A 20,106-nucleotide genomic window follows, 5' to 3' on the forward strand; every position below is an offset into this window, starting at 1 on the left:
ACAACAGGGTCTCTGACAGATCAAGACCTGAGTGATGCCTTTCCCCCTAATCAGACTTTGAAAGCTCACTCCCTGAGTAACTGGTTCTGGAGCCCGCTCCTCCAGGCAGCCAGTGGCACAGAACAGGGAAGAAGTTGGGTCCTAATGTGTAAAAAGCTCCAGCAAAGCAAAATCATTTACTCTTCGGTGCAACTGCTCAGCAGAGCTAATAAATCTTGCATGAGCAGGGCCGATTCTAATTTCCTAATATGAAAAGGCATTTGGATTGAGAGAGAGGGGGAGATAAAAGTGATTGAATCTCCAATAGCCCAGGTTACTGACAAGAAACATCCTGCTCAGCCCTGAGAGAAGGATGGCAGCGCCCACCCGCCCACACACACCCATCCGTTCTGCCCCCCTCTTGGCGCGATACATCTCAGTCTTTTCTATTGACAGGACGTGGCTTTAAACACAGTTACACAAGTTATCATTTCTGCCTTCTGATCAATCTGAATTTTCAGGACAATTACCCTCTTAATCAATGATTGCTATCAGCAGCCCTGCGCCTGGACGGATTTCTCAGCAAGGTAATCATGCCGCCAGGCTGGACGGCGCGTGCATAGGCAATGAAGCTCCGGGTGGGGTCTCCTCCCTCCCTCCCCAGTCCCCCATATCCCAGAGCTGCTGCCAGTATCGAGGACAAGGACGGCAAAGTGTGAAGGCCACTTCAAGGAGTGATGGGAATAGAAGAGAGGGGAGGGGGCCCAGCTACCAAGTCAGCCTACCAGACCACCTGATTATGGAACAAACCTATTAAAACCCTAGATTTACTGCCCAACACCCTGATGCATCTCCGCATGTCCTCCTACCATCATTCCTACCTCCTAATTAGTCTAATAAAGCCCAATTCTAATTATGGGCTCAAACTATTAGGGTGAGTTAGTACAAAGAAAAGAGAAATATTAGTCTTACTAACCTCTCAGAGCTATTGGTTCTAGAAATTCCTCTACTTCTACAGTTCATATAGGCCACTGACCGGAGTGGCAGGGGTAGCATCTTCTCCCACAGATGCCCAGGCATTTGAAGCTGTCACAAAGCCAGCCTGTGAAAGCCCAATACTCCCTCCAGGTTCTCCAACAGGTTCAGCCCTCCGTGTATAAAACAATCCAGGCCCCTCAGCAAAAGAGGGAAGAAAAGAGGAAGGTAGAATCGGTTTCTGCTTCAGTGCTGAGTTAGAGGCTGTCTCTGATCATGGGGGCAACTCAGAAAAATTTCTCAGATCAGCTATTGCTGGGCAAGGACTTACACCAGAGAGGTCAACAGTGGAATGAAAGGGGCATGATCCAGGATACTGACAAATGAACTTACGCTTCATATGGGTGGTGGATATGTGTATGCAGTTATATCCAGGGAAAACTGAGTTATGGGATTAAAATAGGTCCCCACAGTTTGCTATTACCTCCTGAGGAGTAAAAAGAATTAAAAAGCATGCATCTATTCATCCATTGACATTTACTGAGTGCTAACCATGGACTAAGTGGTGGGGTTGCATCAGTGAACAATAAAGAAGTGACCCCTACTCTCAGGGTCAGGAGCTCACATTCTACTAGGAAAGATAGACAAGTGTTTTTTAAAAAAGCAAAAACAATAAAGTGAACTTGTGCATGTATGGTCACAGCAGCATTAATTATAAGAGGCAAAAAGTGGAAACAATCCAAATGTCTACCAGTTGATGAGTAAATAAAATGTGACATATCCATGCAATGGAATATTATTCAGCAATAAAAAGAAATAAAGTACTAACCTATGGAACAGCATTGATGAATCTCAAAAATTATGCTAAGTAAAAGAAGCCAGTTACAAAGGGCCACATGTAAGAAATTCCCAGAATTGCAAGGGTAGGCAAATTTACAGAGACAGAAATTAGGTTAGTGGTTGCTTAGGACTAGGGTATTTGGGGGGAAATTGGAAAGTGACTGCTAATGCAGTTTCTTTCAGAGGGCACAAAAATGCTGTTAACTTAGATGGTGATGATGGTTGTACAACCCCATGAATATACAAAGAAACATTGAATTGTACACTTTAAATGGGTGAATTGTGTGGTATGTGAATTATCCTAATATATAAAAAGCCAGGGGCCGTCACAACCAAAACAACCGAACAGACAACTGAACAGCAGGCTGTATGGACGACCAGGTCGGCAGGGGGGTTAGTGAGGGATGACCAAACAACTGAACAGCAGGCTGCGTGGAGCGACCAGGCTGGCAGGGGGGTTAGTGAGGGATGACCAAACAACTGAACAGCAGGCTGCGTGGAGCGACCAGGCTGGCAGGGGGGTTAGTGAGGGATGACCAAACGAGTGAACAGCAGGCTGCGTGGGGCAACCAGGCCAGTGGTGGTGGTGGGGGGCAGTTAGGGGTGACCAGGCTGGCAGAGGGGAGCAGTTGGGGGCGACCAGGCCAGCAGGGGGGAGCAGTAAGGGGCGACTAGGCTGGTGCGGGGGGAGCAGTTAGGGGCAACCAGGCTGGCAGAGGGGGGCAGTTGGGAGTGACTAGGCCGGCAGGGGGCAGTAACGGGCATCCAGGGTGGTGGTGGGGGGGAGTTAGGGGTGATCAGGCAGGCAAGCAGGTGAGCAGTTAGGAGCCAGTGGTCCCGGATTGTGAGAGGGATGTCCCGGATTGGAGAGGGTGCAGGCTGGGCTGAGGGGACCCGCCCGCTGTGCACAAATTTTGTGCACCGGGCCTCTAGTATTTCAATAAAACTTTTAAAGTACAATCCTATATAATAAAAGGCTAATGCAAATTGTCCCCTTGGGAGTTCAACTGCCTGGGAGTTCGACCACCCGGGAGTTTGACCACCCACTATGACGTGCGCTGACCACCAGGGGACAGTGCAGAATGAAGGAAGGCCCCAGCTGGCTGCCGGGGGAAGGAAGGCCCCGATCGGCCCTGATCGCCGGCCAGGCCTAGGGACCTACCTGTGCATGGATTTTGTGCACCAGGCCTCTAGTATAATAGAAGAAGGCTCACCAGCAGTGAACAAAGCCAGGGAAAGCTCTGGCACAGTGCTTAGGCACTCAATATAGATGTCTGAAGGGGAAGAAGTTCCCGATGGGAAAGTGGATGTCTTCACAGAGGACATAAAGGAGTCAGGTCTTGAAGGATAAGTGGGAGTTCAGTAGGCAGGGATGCAGCAAAGGGTATAATAGGCAAATGAAACAAATGTGAATAAGGCCTGGAAGTGGACCATACAGACTATCTTGGGATAATTGGAAAGGTACTTTGGGGGTCTCAAAGGATGGGCTAGAGAGTTTGTACTTCATTCAGTAGACATTAAGATTTGGGGTTTGATGGTTCAGGCATGGTAAACAACATGTCATGATTAAAAAGACATGGTTTTTGAAGTTAGATATCCAGGGTTTAAATCTTTTAATCCTTCTCCCAATAAACTCGAATGAGCATTGAGGGCTGGAATTTTGTCTATTTTGTTCACTATTTTATCTCCAGTGTTTGGCAGAGTGCCTGACCCAATAGGTGCTCAATAGCCACTTATTGCATGAGAATGAATGACTATGTTGAATTCAGTCCCACTTGACAAACATTTATTCAACACCTACTGTGAAACTGGAACTCTGGTTACATAATATGAGCTCTTCAAGGGTAGGACCCCTGTGATCTCTGATCTCTGCCTCAGTGCCATACACAGGTTCTGTCTGGCACAAGGCAGGTGCTCAATTCATTAATTCCCTTCCCTCTCCTGGTCTAGGAAGTTTCCTTAAGACCCAGTCAATTCTTGAATAGGCTTGGCCTGAACACATCACTGTAGCTGGCAAGAAAAGGGAAGATGAAGCTGCAGGAATGGCAGGCTTCAAGGAGCAGGAGGTGATACCCACAGTATTTGTCCCAAAGCAAAGCTATGGAGCTCTAAGAGGCAGAAGGCCATCTGAATAATCAAAACCAGTGAAGAACTGAGTGGCAATAAGAGACCATTCCTACAGATCATTCTCAAAACCCTCTGCAGATTGCCCTGCACCCAAGGCAGTAGATATATGTGTAGGGCGGAGGCTAGCATGGGAAGAGTGGAAATAAGCTGCAGGACTTGCAGCTGGATGAGGAGGGGAAGATCTGGGCCTTATTTCCTGAGCACCATCCTGAGCCTGGAGACCCGCCATTTCTACTTCTCTCAGTTCAGGAGAGCCCTTCAGCTCATGGCTGACCACAGTATGAAGGGGGCTTCTTCAATTCCTGTAGGGCCTCCTCTCCCCTCTTTTTTCTTCCCTCCCTTTCCTTCCTACAGAGCTTCCCTCGAGCCATAAAGATAAAATAAAACACAAACACCCACAGTCCAGGAGGAGGGCATCAGACAGATAATGGGCATTTTATATCTTTTTATGACACTCCCCATAGGCAGCTCAGCAATCACAGCGCAATAAAGGCAGGCATGCAGCTTGCATAGTTAAACAACTGCCGGGTAATTAGGCACAGCAAACACACCACTGGGGAGGCCTCATGGCTGCCCTGGGATCTGCCTACAGCCTTCACTCCTGCTTGCAGCCAAGCAGATGCCAAGCTCAGGCCCAGCACTGTAAGATCTGGTTGTGGTGCTGAGGACAGACCACTGGCTACTGCCATATACACACTTGAGCTCATACCTGTGCACACTCAAAAGCACATCTGCCCACACCCACACACAAGCACTTCCTGAGTAACTAGCCTGGACCTCATCTCCCCAGGAGGGCTATTCCTCTTTTCCAAGTATGGCAGCCTATGCTCTCTCAAGGGCCCTGCCTTAAGGCCCTTGACGAAGTCACAGGGCTGGCTGCAGCAGGAGCTAGCTCATTCAGGTAGCTTTGAGCTTATTGAGTTGCACAGGCAGGGGAGCACAAAGACATGCTTATGTATAGACTCTGTCTCTTATAAATTCCAACTCAATATGGAACTGAATTTTAAATCATTTTTAAAAAACACACTAACTCACACCATTCACATATCCTATCATTGCACTTACTACTACTGTGCTTCCTCCCCCGCCCCCTTCTGCCTTGACCCACCCATCTTCTTTGCTAGACCAGGATCTCTGTACAGGTGGAAAACAGACCTGATTCACCGGAGTCTAAATTCTCTAACAATAGGGCTTCAGTGAGTGACTGGTGACTTGATGTTAATTTAGATGTCCTGGCCCTGGCAAAGCATAGGTCATTTGCTACCTGAGTTGAGGTTTACGTCTAGACTGATCTAAGTCCAACCAGCAGAGAGAAGTCCTCACCAGCACTGAAGGAACTGCACTGTAAGTCCACACAATGCTCGTTCCTTCTCTAGTGGCCCAGCTAGTCAAATCTGGAAATTTCAGGGAACTGATAGCTAATTAATGGGACAGAATAGACTAAACCCTGCTATAATCCCACTTGAAGACTGAAACAGACAAAGGTCCCCAGGAACCACTCAGATCAGCCCTGAGAAATCAGCCCGAGAAAATGAAGGCAGCAAACTCTAAACCTTCTTCCCTCAAGAGAGCTGAGAGCAGACCAGCTGAGCTCACAGCAGATCCCGTGTTGAGCCAGAAGTCCCACATGAATGTTAACACATGTCCAGCTATCTCTCCGGGTCTGCCTGGCCATCACCCTGCATCTGCCCAGACAATCAATAAAGGGACTAAAGGCCAGAGGAAGGGCCGGCTTTAGTGAGACAACAAGCTTCTCCTCACTCCATATTCTCATGGAGGGGCCTAAAGCCTAATGGCATGCAGCTCTAGTCCAGGCCACCCAAACGGCAACAGGCACCAGCTGTCCAAATGCTTCCCTAACACCTGAGCCCCAGCTCTCCTAACCTGATGCCAGGCAACGCCCTGCCTTTTCTGGACCCTCAACTTTTCCCAGTGGAATAGTAGAGTAGTCTCAATGCTAAAGATCAAGTAGGTCAGGGTAAAAGAGGGACTTCTCTCACACTTTTTTGCATCTGTCTCGTTTTTCTGCTGGGAGCAAAAAGAGGAAACCTAAGATACCATGATTGATCTAAGAATGGCAAAGGTAGAAGAGATCACTTCATCCAGTTCCCTTATTTGTTAGATGAGGAAACTGAGGCCTCAGAAAGGGCAAGTGACCGAACACCAGAGCCCTTGTCTTGATCTTCTAGCTTCAAGTTCAGTCCAGGGTTCTTTGTATTGCACGTTGTCCTCTAGAGACAAGGGCCTCATCTGCCCATTTCCAGGTGCCTGAGTTAAACCACAAATCCCATACCCATATCCTCACCATATTCCTACATGGGGGCATGTGCACACACCTAAGTATACACAAACATCCCCACACAGAGAGATATACTTCTTTAAACATGTATAGACATGCATGTGCTCAGGGGCATATCATCTTACATACACAGATCCCCATACAACAGGTGGCACTCCCAAGAGATCTGGGAAGCCGATTCCTATTCCTCTCTAATCACTGACTTTCACTGATCATACCACTAGTAAAGGCTGGTATGTGTTTGCCCAGGCCTCCAGCTTAAACCAGGCCAGGCCAGGCCAGAGGAACTGCCCTTAGGTGGTATCTGCAATGGAACAAGTGACAAGAAGAAAGCTATGGAAAGAGAGAAAATGGATTTACATCCTGGTCATGTGGCCTTGGGCAAGCTTCTTAATCTCTCTAAGTCTCTATTCCAGCACCGGTAAAATAGGGACCACAGCCCCCTCCTTGATGAGTAGCTGAGGATTAAATGCAATAATGTGTATAAAGCACCTAGCAGAGAGGCTAGCACCAACTGGGGATCAATATGTTGGTGCTCTATTATTAATCCCCATAGACCTGGTCAAACCTGCCTTTCCAGAGTGGTCTGCAGGGCAATGTGGGAGATGGGAGGCAGGGTTGTACCTCCTGACTTCAAGGAAGTCTCCTTGTCCTTTACTCTTCTTGTGTGTTACTCCTCCCAGTTTCCAGGGTCCAGAGTAACAGTAGCAGCAACAACAAAAACAAAAAGAAAAAAAAGCAAAACAAAAATTCCTGGGAGATTTTTAAGGGTTCCCTTAGCTTTCTCAGACTTAATACTGACAATGATGAGTCCACTTCCCCCTGCTGCCTCACCCCACCTCGCTTCTCTCCCAGTTCCCTCAGCTCCTCCTCAGCATCTATGCCTCTACTAGCCTCCTGAGGTCCCCTCTGTGGATTCAGAGAAGAAGCAGATCTGGTTCCTTTCTTTGAGTGGCTTGTGGTCCTGCACAGGGACAGATTAGGCCACACACAATGAGCAAGAGGCATGGACTTGGCTCCCGTAGGCCCTAGCACCTGGCCCGAGGGTTAGAGTCTGGACGCTATGGACAGGATGCTTAGGTTTAAATATGGGCCTTAAAAGAAAAAAGAAAAAAATAAATAAATACAGGCCTTAAACAGACCAAGGAGAGCTCCCCTCTCTCCCTTGTCCCAGAGCGAGCTCAAAATTCCTCAAGGACACAAGAGAAAGACAGAGGAGGCTCACAACGGAACCAGGATGAAGAGGAAGCATCACTCGACAGGGCAGACTCCGAGCAGCAGCCAGTGAGAGGCAGACAGACCCGCCATTGAGGGCACTGCAAGCAACTCCAGGGTAGAGGAGGATTAGCAGCAGCTGCAAGGAATCTCACGAAGGTAGAAAGAATCACACCTGCCTTGAGCTGACCCCCTCCCCAGCTCCTTCCCACTTTTCACACTTACCTGGAAGAACAAAGGCAGGCCAGCTCAGCTCCCTGGCTGAGGCTGTGCCAGGCTGCCTACCCACACACCAAGCACCGGCACTTGAAGAGCTTTACAAACATTCCTAGCTGATTTCTCACACTGTAATTTGCCACATTTTGCCAGAAGCACACAGCCAATAGTGCTATAAGGGATGGTAGTCTTTTTCCCTCCCTGCCATCCGGGCCCACTGACTCTTCCTTTCCTCACGTGGACATAAACATGGCAGTTTTCTGGAGGTGCCTCATTCTTAGAAGGCAGTTTAGGCTCACTCCACTACAGAATTGGGCAACGGTTCCTCACTGTGCTTGCTCTGCTTTTCCTCCGGGAAGAGGCACACACACAGCTGGTGCAATCAGTAGCCTAAAGAAACCTGAAAACTACTGTTTGTAGTTTCCCGATCCAGCAAGTTGTTTCACCATTCCAGGCCTTTGTTCATTGCTCCCCCTGCCTGAAATGCCCTTTTCACCCTGTCTCCTGAAAACTTATTTTCTTTTAAGGCTCAACTCAAGTGTTTCCTTATGAAACCCTTGTTGACTGTCTTTCCTGCATGCCAAGTGAAAATGGCTCCTTCTCCTGTGCACTGGAGACAACAGAGCAAGCAAGTTCAGCGCATGGTCTCTGCAGTCTACTGCCCAGGTGCACCGGCCTACTCCATCACTCACTGCTGAACCTTATCAAAGGTATTTAACAACTTGTACCTCAGTTTCCTCATCTGTAAGATGGCTAATAATTGTACTTAAAGAGTCATTTGAGGGTTGAATTTATATAAAGCATTTAGAGCAGCACCTATTTATTATTATTATCTCTACTTTACAAATGAGGAAACCAAGATTATGAGAAGGGAACGAACTTGTCCAAGGTCATAACACAGGTAGGTGACAGAGCCAGCAACTGTCCGAAGGTGAATGTGGCTGTACTTCATTGGACAACAGACACGCTGATGGCAGCTGAAATTCAAGGACAATGAGATGATCAACTCTGTTCCTCAGTGTGAGCTGAGTGTCAGTTAGTCCAAGGATGGGATCTGGCTCCCCCTCCCCAGGGCTCCCTTGGGTTCCACTGGGGCCTCTTTTTCTTAGCTCCTGCCCACAAAGGCTGGTATGTCTGCCTTGAGCTCCTGTCTCCTTCACTCCTGCAGCCTCAGTGAGACGACTAGGCTACTGGGGTGAAGAAGACAGTGCAAGGACCAGGGAGAGCACGGGCACAGGGCTATCATTTCAGTCCCAGGACAACTCCAGGAGTGGATACTGTTTTTCCTGTGTTACAGAGGAAAATACTGAGGCTGAAAGAAGTGAAGTGACTTTCCTAAAACCCCACAGCTAGTAAGTCCAAGTTAAAATTCTAAATCAAGTCTACTGAACTCCAGAGACTAAGTTCTGTATGTAAGAAATTAGTCATCATTTTTAAAAACATCATTAAAAAATCTTTTTTAAATCCTCACCTGAGGATATTTTTCCCATTGCTTTTCAGAGAGAGTGGAAGGGAAGGAAAGGGAGGGAGGGAGGGAGACAGAGAAAAAGAGAGAGAGAGAGAAACAAATATCGATGTGAGAGAGACACATGACTGACGGCCTCCTGCACATGTCCTGACGAAGGGCGGGGAGTGAAACCACAACCCAGGTAAGTGCCCTTGACTGGGAATCGAACAGTGACCCTTTGGTGCGCAGGCTAACTGCTCTAACCACTGAACCACACTGACCAGGGCATTAGTCCTCTTTTATAGGTTCAGGGAGGTTAGGGAACTTGCTCCAGATCACACAGCTAGTTGGCTGCAATATTAGAAGTTTGAGCAAGACTCATCTGGCTCCTATACTTTTTCTCTTGTACCAATGCTTTCCAGCCTGTGAGCCACATCCCCAGGGGCCAGTGTATACACCAAGTATCACCTGAAGACGAAGTGAAGGTAAGTCTCATATATAGCCTTACTATCTGTCCAGGCTTATGGACAAATAGACAGCATTGTAATTAACAAAATATAAATCCATTTAAAAGCCAACCAAATTCACTGTAGCTTTTTCCATTATATATTTCTTTATCACATACACCCAAATATAAGTTCCACTAAGTGCTTAAGGGGAAGGGAATGTCTGTGAAATTTTCAGACATTACTAAGAGCTCCATGTACTCTGCCTGTCTACCTCCCTAAGAGCTCTCCAAAAATCACACTTAGGTACCTTTCTCAAGGTAGGTACAAAGTCATAATAGAGAAGTGTCTTGTGTGAAGTAACTGTCCAAAGGTCATTAGTAGCAATAGGAGGCACAACCCCTTCCAGGACTTGAGTCCCATGAATGTTAAGAACCAGTGCAGTCTCCAGCAAAGAGGACTCAAAACCTGAGCTATGGAAGGAAGAAGTCAGGGAAGTGTGTGTCTGTCTTTCCTATCCTGGCCTCCAACTCCATGCCTGGGTTGGATACACCTACCTGGGTTCAAATCCTAGCTTTACCTCTTCCTGGGTATGTGCCCTTAGGCAAGTTACTTAACTTCTCTAAGTCTATTTGTCTGGAAATCTGGCAGGGGAACAGGCATCTGGACTCTGGAGCCTATAGTAAAGCCCTGTACTCAGTGTGGGTCCAACTAATGCTTGTTGATCCCTAGCGTGTGCCAGGCCCGGTACTGAGCACTGGAAATACAGAAATGGGTGGTATGTAGACCTCAAGTGGCCCAGTCTCGTAGGAACCATAAACATGTAAGCAGACGATCACAAAAGCATGTGAGACACTCATTACAAAGTACTGAAATCACACAAAGAAAGAGGTGATTAACTATGTCTACCAGAGGTGTGGGAACATCAGTGAAGGCTTCATAGACGAGGGTTTTGAAGGATGAACAGGAGTTTTTCCAACACACTAAAAGGAGAAAGGCAATGTAAGCAAAGAGAACAGAATAAGCAAAGAGAAATGAAACAACCAGGTATATTTGAAGAGCAGCAAGAAGTCTGATATGGCTGGAATGTTAGAGGAACAGGAGATATGAAGATAGGGACGCTACCATGAGCCAGATCATCCAGGGCCTTGGTAGCTTGCTAAAGAGAAAGGGTGGGCCAAAGCCTTCTATACCTATCCTCTTGACTCTGGAGTTCTTCCTGTCAAAATAAGCACACTGCAATCGTACCCTTTCCCAGGCCTTTGATTTAAGAGTTCCTTTCCTGGCCCTGACAGTAAGGCATTTCTGTCCCACAGATTATAACTCACTCTGGGCTATTATTCAGCTCCCCAGCCCTGGCCCTGCTGCAGTTAGTCCAAACATAATATCCTTCATGCATATATTATCTGTCTCCCTATTATCTGGAATCATTTCGGAATTAAATTTCAGTCCTGCAATATTGGCTTCAGGAGCGGCGCGCTTTATGGGCTAGTCAAAGGTTAGAATACCAATCAAAATAACAGTGCCGATGCAGCGAGACATTTTAATATTCCAAAACCCGGTAATTGTAAAAGGACATAATATTTTTTCCCTGATTACCCCAAAGGCAACACATGTTAACAAGGCGAGGGAAGGAGTGAAAGAAATTTCAGAGTTCAGACAGCTGTAAGACATATTTAAAGGAAAAGCCCAGGCAGGGCACTCCGCCATCGGGCAGGAAGATGAGAGGAAAGGAGACATTCTCTCTAGCTCCAACTGCCCCTGACTCCAAATACAGCACTTTCCCTCTGGACTGCATCCCAAGAGCTCATCCCCAAGGGCAGATGTTGCAGAGGATGGGATGAAAAGAGAAAAAGCTCAGGCTGTGGAGTCTTGAGGCCTGGCTTCTAGTTTCAGCTCTATAGTTCAGTAACCTCCAGCCCCAAACTGGCCCCTCCCAGGACTACAGCATCAAATCCAGCAGCAAGCTCCGGGCTGCTCTCCCACTTGTCCTCTCCTTGTCACTGCCCGTGCCCCCACCTCTCCTCATTTATATCTGGTGCCCGTGTCTTGTCCTCTGTGCAAGTATTTCTTCCCAAAGGTAGCTAGAGGCCCTTACCTTCCTGGCCTCAGAACTGGCTCCCACCAGGAGAGCAGCCTATAATTGCCTGCTGTCCCACAGACAACACTGTACTTCAGATGATGCCAAAGGCCTGGACTACAGCCCCAGTCTGGTTCCTACCATTGAGTGGTCCTCCTCACTCCAAAATAAAACAAAATAAACACCTCACAGGGCCCCTAGATCTTCATGCCTCTCTTAGTTTTCCTTTTTGTTTCATTACTGTGTTTTTCCAAATCAGCTTCTGAACAGCCCCAATCTGCAGCCAGCACCATGCAGCTACCATGCTATAAAGAGTCCCAGCCTCTGTCAGGCTGCCTATCACTCATGCAGCTTTATCCCCAGAACACCAAAAAGTGACCTGGCCAACAGAGTTTCAGATCCTTCCACTTATGGCTCCCCAGCTAGCTTAGCTCACTTGCTGGAGCCTCCAATCTGCTTCATCCTCGACCTGCTGACCTGCCTATGGCCCCCAGCAAAGAACTTCATTAAGGCCGAGAATTTATTCCTCCATAAGCCCTTAATTTATTACTGCGCTGATTGGGACTCTGAATGCTCCAAGGTCAGGAAAAGTCGTACTCAATCGTAGACAACAACCCTCCCTTCAGCAGTTTCTTCTGCTGTCCACTCCCAGGGGAGGGGAGGCAAAAATACTTCTTGGAGGAACTCAAGAAGGTCTCTTCTGCCTTATACTCTGTCCCAGCTGGCCCCAGCCCCACCCCTTCAGAGCACCCAGAAATTGCAGCAGGGCATATAGCACAAATGGTAGAAGAATGGTAGAAGAAAAGTGGAGCAGCAATCTTCACGCCCTGGTACAGCTGGGTCTGTTAAATTCTAGGTGACCCCCATCCCTACAACTTCTGAGCATGACTGGCTGAGCCCCATCTGCCAGGACTGACTCAGAATCCTCCTAAGGCTGCATTGCATGCCTGCTTCTCCAAAAGCCCATCTAAACAGGTTCAGACATCAGAGGGAATTCCTGGCCACTTGTGAGTGTATGTGCACGAACTTGCCTGGCTTAGTCTGATGGACATGACTTGTGTGTACATATATGTGCAGGTATATAATGTATGCATGTATATATCTATCTATTCACATCCTTATGGAGGTCTCATCTGACCTATCCATTTAGTGACCTCTTGTTTATAACTAGAGGCCTGGTGCACAGATTCGTTTACCCGTTGGGGGCGGTCCCTCGGCCTGGCCTGTGCGGATTGGCTGAAACCGGCTCTCTGACAACCCCCGAGGTGTCCCGGATTGCAAGAGGGCTCAGGCCAGGCCGAGGGACCCCACTGGTGCACAATCGAGGTTGAGGAGGGACCGTGGGAGAGCCCCACGACATGTCTGGCCCATCTCACCCAGTCCTGATCGGCTGGACCCCAGCAGCAAGCTAGCCTACTGGTCAAAGCGTCTGCCCCCTGGTGGTCAGTGTATGTCATAGCAACTGGTCAAACGGTTGAACAAAGGGTCAGACACTTAGCATATTAGGCTTTTATTATATAGGATAATATTCTCCTCCACCCAACCTTAGCTACCCACTCCCATGGGCACATCTTGGAACTTGCTAATACCTATAACTGCCCCATCTCTGAAATCACTAATTCAGATATCCTACTGTCTAACGATAATCTATTATCCTCCCATCTGGCACGTTCAACTATACCCGATATAACTGCTCCTCATCTTACTAGGACCTATCTACTTTTTCCATCAGGCCCCTTGCTGTCTTCACTTCCCTCAATACCCACTTTAGATCTCATAGTCCATCTTGGCAACCACTGTCTTGACAATATCTTCAACTCCTTTGTTCCTTTCATCACACTTCATGGGAAAATCTCCACCCTGGATGACTCTAAATGTCTGTCTTCTTTTTTTAAATAAATTTTTATTGGTTTTTAGAGAGAGAGGAAGGGAGAGGGATAGAAAGATAGAAACATTGATGAGAGAGAAACATCATTAATCGGCTGCCTCCTGCATGCTCCCCCCCTCTCCCCCCGTCTCCCCCTCAGGGATCGAGCCTGCAACCTGAGCATGTGCCTTGACCGAGAATCAATAAGGCAACCTCTTGGTTCCTCGATGCTCAACCACTGAGCAACACCAGCCAGGCTAAATGTCTGTCTTCTGCATGCCCATAGCCAGGCAGCTGAGCTCTGCTAAATAAGTCATGTCACTGAACACAATAGTTCCACTACAAATTAATGTCATCAGCCCCAACTGAACCCTGAGCACTGCCTAAAATCTTACTATACTTCTCAAGTCAGCTCATACTTCTATTTACTAAAATATAGCAATTCTTTTCCACTTTCTCCAAACCTTCCCATCTCTCCCTCATTAGTTACCAGCAAATGACTCATCTACTTCATAGAGAAAAAGACATCAGATGGGAACTACTTCAACTTGCCATCATCAAACCCACAAGCCTCCCTGCATCTATGTGCAGCTATCTTCTTCTTCCCCCATCACAATGGAAGAGGGACCTTCCTCTTGAAGACAGCCAATTTCAAGAACCTGTGCTTCCCATCCTATCCCCTTTCACCTTCTCAGAGACCTTTCTTCCTCCTATATTTTCAACCTTCCCTTCCCTAATAGTGCCTACAAACAAGCACATATGTCTTCCATCTTAAACCACAAACCTGCCTCAACCCCACACTTGCCCTACCACAGCTCTTGCCCTTTCGCTCTCCTTTGAAGCCTCTCCTATGCTTAGTACCCTTTACTAGCTTCCCCTTACCCTAAGGACAAAGACCAAAGTCTAAAGTGTGGCCTATAAGCTCCCCCTCGAGTTTCACCTCATGCCACCCTCCTCACTTCCCCACATCCACTATGCTTCAGGCAGTCATTCACTCAACAAATAATGATTAGTGATGGGGCCAGAAAAGTGAGCAAAAGAGGCAAAAATTCTCTCCTGTCATGGAACTTATATTCTAGCTCCATGAAGCTGCCAGGCTTCTTCTCACCTCAGGGCCTTGCCACACCCTTAGCCAATTCCTGCTCATCCTTGAGATCCCAGCTTAGCCACCCCTCAGGGAACCATTCTTCAACCCCATAGGTCAAGTCCCCATGACTCTGAAACTTTTAGTGTTATAATATAATTAAAATTATTTAACATCCATCTTTTCTGTTATATCTCCAGGGCCTAGTTCAGTACCTGGAACACAGAAGGCACTCAAGGATATCTGTTTATTGATGAAGACATGTATGTTTCTTTATATTCATGTGTCTTTACACTCTATGAATATGTTTATATAAACACATTTATGTCTGTATATTTCCACAGGTGACTATGTGACTATGTATGTATGCCTGTATGTGTACCTATTAGCAATTTTGGGTATGCCCACTTGGGTGTATGCATTCGCATGACTATACATGGGCGTGTGTGTGTGTGTGTGTGTGTGTGTGTGTGTGTGTGTGTGTGTGTGTATTCTTCTGGCCCCTCAGTGAAGCTCTGACCTCCTGGAGGGAGCTGAGAGCAGGGCCCCAAGTCCTCTCTAAGCTGACAGTTCAATAAGAGTATAAGATCATTCAATGACACTCCAAATGTCAGCAAACATTGGCTTGCTCCACTCTGCTCCAGGGGAAGTAGGTGAAGTCGGGAGATGTGGAAATCTGGTCATTAAAAGCTGCTTTTCCCTGATGCAACCTGCACCATTTCCAGACAGGAGAGGGCGGCTGAAAAACAACGTTTTGCCTTTCCTCAGATTAGAGGCCTTAGGAAATGGGAATGGTGAATTCACTCCCAGTTGCTTCCTTACTAGGCAGATCTAGGTGGCCAAGCAGACCAGAACCCTCCCCACTTTTTTAATGGGGAAAAGCTCTGTAGGGTAGTTGAGGAGGAGAAGAGAAGGAAAGGAAGGAGGGACAAAGTAAGATCAAGGACAGGAGAGGATCCTGTAGATAGTCAGAGCGTGGGTCATGTATGGGGAAAGAAGGCATGGAGTAAGGCTTTTGCATGATACTCCCACAACCTTGGCAATGACCTCTCTGGTCTTGCTTTTATTGTTACTCTTTTTAAGGGAGCAGGTATCTTTGTGTAGCCTGCACTAAGTCATGCAGTATAAACAACAGAAAGATCACCATGCCCCTGGACCTCCAGGGCCCTGTAGCCTCCCTAATTTGAATGGCTGCTGGCAAGGACTAAACCAAAGTCTGGAATTAAGACATCTCTCCTGCTGGACCTTCAAGCAAAGCTGCAACATGATGTGGCTAGAGGGCAGGAAGGAAGGGGTTAGACCTCTTGTTTTTTCTTAGACCTGCTAAGTTTACCTCCCAAGGGGCCATCACAAGGCCAACTGGGAATATGGTCCTCAGTTTCCCCTTGTGCCCATTCCCCCTCTATGGTTCAGCACACTCTGGCAGAGAACCAAGCTGAACAGGCTCAGGGAAGCCCACTTCCACCTGCAGCAGCACCAAGGTAGCCCTGAGTGGCAATGTTATCACATGGGTCGGCTACTTTCCTGCCTTTCTGCCAAGGAACCTAGAGGCAGGGAGCGATCCACATACCAAAAAGTCTAGTGAACTTCACAGAGCAATTGTTCATGGTCAGTGCCTGCCTCGCCTGGCCGGGCCTTCACATTGCATTTGCCAAGGCCAGCAAGCAGCCTCAGATGCACTCTGACAGCTGGCATGCTGTCTTCTAGGAACGCAGGCCGAACCACACCCACACGTGCAACTCTGTCAAATCCCGAGTGAGAGGGCCTCTATGGAGCCAGCTCTCAAAGGCCAGCCAGACAGCCAGCAATCATTCAGAGCACATACTCTGTACCTAGCCCTGATCTGGCCCCTGGGGACACAGGAAGGAACCAGATTCAGTCTCTGTGCTCCAAATAGACATGGCTGTAAGGAAACACACACAGACTCCGTTTCACCACTCTAAAATCCAAAGTGTTAAGGAGCCTCAAGGCAAGAGACTGACTGCAGAGGTGATACCTGAGCTGAATCTTCAAGGAGAGGGAAAATACTCAATGAAGATGACTAGGGGGCATTTCAGAGAGAAGTAAGGTCGTAGGTCAAGAGCCGAAGGTAGCACAGAGCCTGGCTTCCACAGCCAAAGATGGCAGGTAGTAAGCAGCTGTTGTTTGGGTGCATGAGGCAGTGGGGGTGGGGGGGTGGGGGGAGGATATGTGAGTCAGGAAAGATGGGTAGGGGTCAAAGTATAAACAATGCAGAGTGCAGAGGACCTATGCACCATGGAAAAGCAAGAGTTCACAAATGTTGCCACAAATAATGGCTGCCCTGAGACCTATGGAACAAAGTCCAAGGTCATTCTCTCTCACTGCTCCTTCCCATGCTCACTTAGCTCTAGCCCCACACACACCAAAAGCACACTACTTCCTCTGCCTAGAAAGCCTCTCCTCCTCAGACCCATATCGTATCTCCCTTGAATATGCCCAGTTCAAGACCCAAATCAGGATCCCAGCCTGACCTCCAATAACCTCTCTTCTCTGAACCCCCTGGCAGCCACTACTCTGACCCCTGGTGTGTTTTCCCTTCTCCGAGCTTCCTGGGAGTCATTGCTGACTTGGTGGCATGGGGTTCCTGAGGCTGCCCAGGGCTGTTGATCTTACTTTAGAAGGATTTATGGGGATGAGCCTCCCTAGTGGACTGAGCCTCCTGGAGCAAGGATCCACTAGAGCAGAGATCTAGGGAGTCTATTCCTACACCTCCAGGAAGTACAGCACACACTAGGAAAGAACAGTTTTCTGAGGATCCATTATCTGCCACGGCCCACCTCCCAGCCCACATCCTCAGTCCTCTCCCCAGGTGCTTGGCGCTCGCTGGGAACTGGGCTGTAGTTTCCATGGCCCTGCTCATGTGAGCGAGGCTCTGCTGCGGCTAGGCAGGACCAAAGCCAGCCTGAACCAACGCTACCTGCCAACCAGAGGAAGATACCAGGGCCAGTCAGGAGGGTCAGAGGCCACACTCATGATCACATTAAAGAGGAGAGTTTCCCACAGATTCAGTTAGAACTGCATCTCTCCCGGAGATAATACAACTCAGCCCAGAGATTCAGCTCTGAGCAAGAACCTGGAATGCCCCCTTAACTGGAACTTCTCTGCACATCTGGGTGATACCAAATAGGGAAGTGTCATACTCCACTCAGCAGCCTGGTCCCCACAAGCAGCTCCCCACTCCCAGAAATAACCACAACCTTCCAAGGCACATTCGCTAGAGAAGAGGAAACATGGATGTTGAGAAAAGAGAACAGAAAGAAAAGGAGATGAGAACAACAAAAAGAAAAAAACAGAAATGAGAAAAGAAAGCAAGGGAGGGGAGATCTGAGGCACAGGAGAACCTGATGAAGCACCCAAGTGGGACTCAGACACAGTACCTTTTTCAGATTAATCCACTGCTTGAAGTAATCTGCCACTGGCAAGCCCAAGTACTGGCACTGGCCCGGGAGCCTACAAGAAAGGGAAGAGAAAACAAGTTGGGCACACACATGTCCCAGGTATGGAGTCTTAAGCTAGGAAATCCAACATAAAGTCCATAGACAAACAGACCTCAAAAAGCCCACCCATTAGCCATGGGTCCCATCCCACCCAAGAAAGGCCCCCCACCCCCAGCACCCTGGACACTGGGCTTCATATCCAGCCCTCAGATCCAAATGTGAAAACCTGAAGACTATCCTATATAATAAAAGGCTGATATGCAAATAGACCGAACAGTGGAACAACCAAACAACCGGTCGCTATGATGTGCGCTGACCACCAAGGGGCGAGTGTGGAACATGGCAGGCGTTGGTCATGGTGGGATGGTGGAGCAGGTAAGCAGGGGTGCCAAAACAAGGTGGGGCACTGTTGCTGTCATCGGGGCAAGCCTCTGGTGGTTACTGAAAATTCTTTGCTCCTGCGTGCTGCAGTCCTGCCCGCCGCTCGCACCCGCAGCCGGCACCAGAGCTGCTGCTTGCACCCGCTACTGGCGCTGGCCCTAATCGCTCCACACCATCAGTGGGTATGAGCAGGGCCGGTGCCATGAACACGTCGGAGCGGCAACGGCAGGAGCGGGGCTGCCGGCAGACACGGGACCGGGGGCTGTGGCAGGAGGGGGGCCGGGCAGGGGCATGGAGGATGGGCCAAGACCTGCCTGTGCCCACCGCAGCCTCTCACCCCACAGTTTCTTTCAAGGTGCACGAATTCGTGCACCGGGCCCCTATTCTATATATATATATAAAAAGCCAGCGACTGGAATGCAGGAATGACTGGTTGCTATGACGCCCACTGCAGCCAGTGAACCGGCCCGGTGGGGGATTGGGGCCGGCTTGCCAACCTCCCATGGTCCCTCGCCCTGGCCGGCCCCACCCCCGATGGGCCCCCACCACCCACCCCGATCGGCCTGCAGCTCCTCTCCCCAGCCAGCCCCGCCCCTGATTGCCCCCCTACCCCAATAGGGGGCAGGGATGGCCGGCCAACCTCCTGCAGCCCCTCCTGATTGCCCTCCCTCACTCCAATCAGGGGCAGGGCCCCTCCCCCAGGCCGCTGGTCCCCAATCGGCCCCACCTCAATCGGGGGTGGGGTCTGCCGGCCAATCGCCTGCAGCCCCTCCCCCAGCTGGCCAAGCCCTAATTGGGCCCCAATCGGGGCGGGCAGGCCAGCCAACCTCCTACCGTCTCCTCCTCCAGACAGGCCCGGCTCCGATCCGCCCCGACTGGGGCCAGGCCAGCCGGACCCCACCTGTGCATGAATTCATGCAGTGGGCCTCTAGTTCAAAATAATATCAGCAGCTACTATTTTCTGATGGCCTACAATATGCTAAGTATCTTACTAAAAGTTTCACATTATTCTTTTTTTTTTTTTTTTTTTTTTTTTAATATATTTTATTGATTTTTCACAGAGAGGAAGGGAGAGGGATAGAGAGCTAGAAACATTGATGAGAGAGAAACATCGACCAGCTGCCTCCTGCACGCCCCCTACCGGGGATGTGCCCGCAACCAATGTACATGCCCTTGACCGGAATCGAACCTGGGACCTTCCAGTCCGCAGACCGACGCTCTATCCACTGAGCCAAACCGGTTTCGGCCACATTATTCTTTAGAATGGTGCTGTGAGGTAGGTACTGTGGCCTACATTTTATAGATGTGAAAATGAGATTCAGAGGGGTTACCTAAGATCCTACAGCTTAAAAAATGACAGTGCCAAGAACTGAACCCAGGTCTGTCTCACTCCAAAGCCTATGTTCTCTCCAGTGCACTAGCTTCTTATTTTGTTACAGCAGAGAGGAAAGAAACTGGATTTAGAGATAGCTGGGCAGGGACTTCCATTCATATTTAAGTCTCTAGTGATAGGCTTTCTGCAAATAGAGACCATGCAGAAGGATGAGAAGAAGTCAAAATTTAAGCCAAGAGTCTGTTCTTGTTTTTTCTTTAAATTAGAATTTATAAACTGTCTCCCCTTTGAGCTGAGGATGCCATTTTACCCATATAAATCCATTCACCCAAACATTTGCTGATGTTTAATAAGAGTCA

At 48.6% G+C, this 20,106-nt stretch overlaps 1 protein-coding gene across 12 annotated transcripts in view; it reads right to left on the reverse strand.

Annotated features, from left to right (window-relative positions):
- Positions 1–20,106, reverse strand: part of ERI3 (ERI1 exoribonuclease family member 3) — a 133,025-nt gene that overhangs the window by 41,310 nt on the left and 71,609 nt on the right. For all 12 annotated transcript variants that reach the window (XM_079777494.1, XM_079777493.1, XM_079777490.1 and 9 more), the window contains one exon: positions 17,974–18,046. In XM_079777494.1, coding sequence (XP_079633620.1) covers positions 17,974–18,046 — 73 coding nt within the window. The remainder of the gene's footprint in view (positions 1–17,973; positions 18,047–20,106) is intronic.

The sequence above is a fragment of the Cnephaeus nilssonii genome (assembly GCF_951640355.1).
Source record: "Cnephaeus nilssonii genome assembly, chromosome: 7".
Classification (NCBI taxonomy): domain Eukaryota; kingdom Metazoa; phylum Chordata; class Mammalia; order Chiroptera; family Vespertilionidae; genus Cnephaeus; species Cnephaeus nilssonii.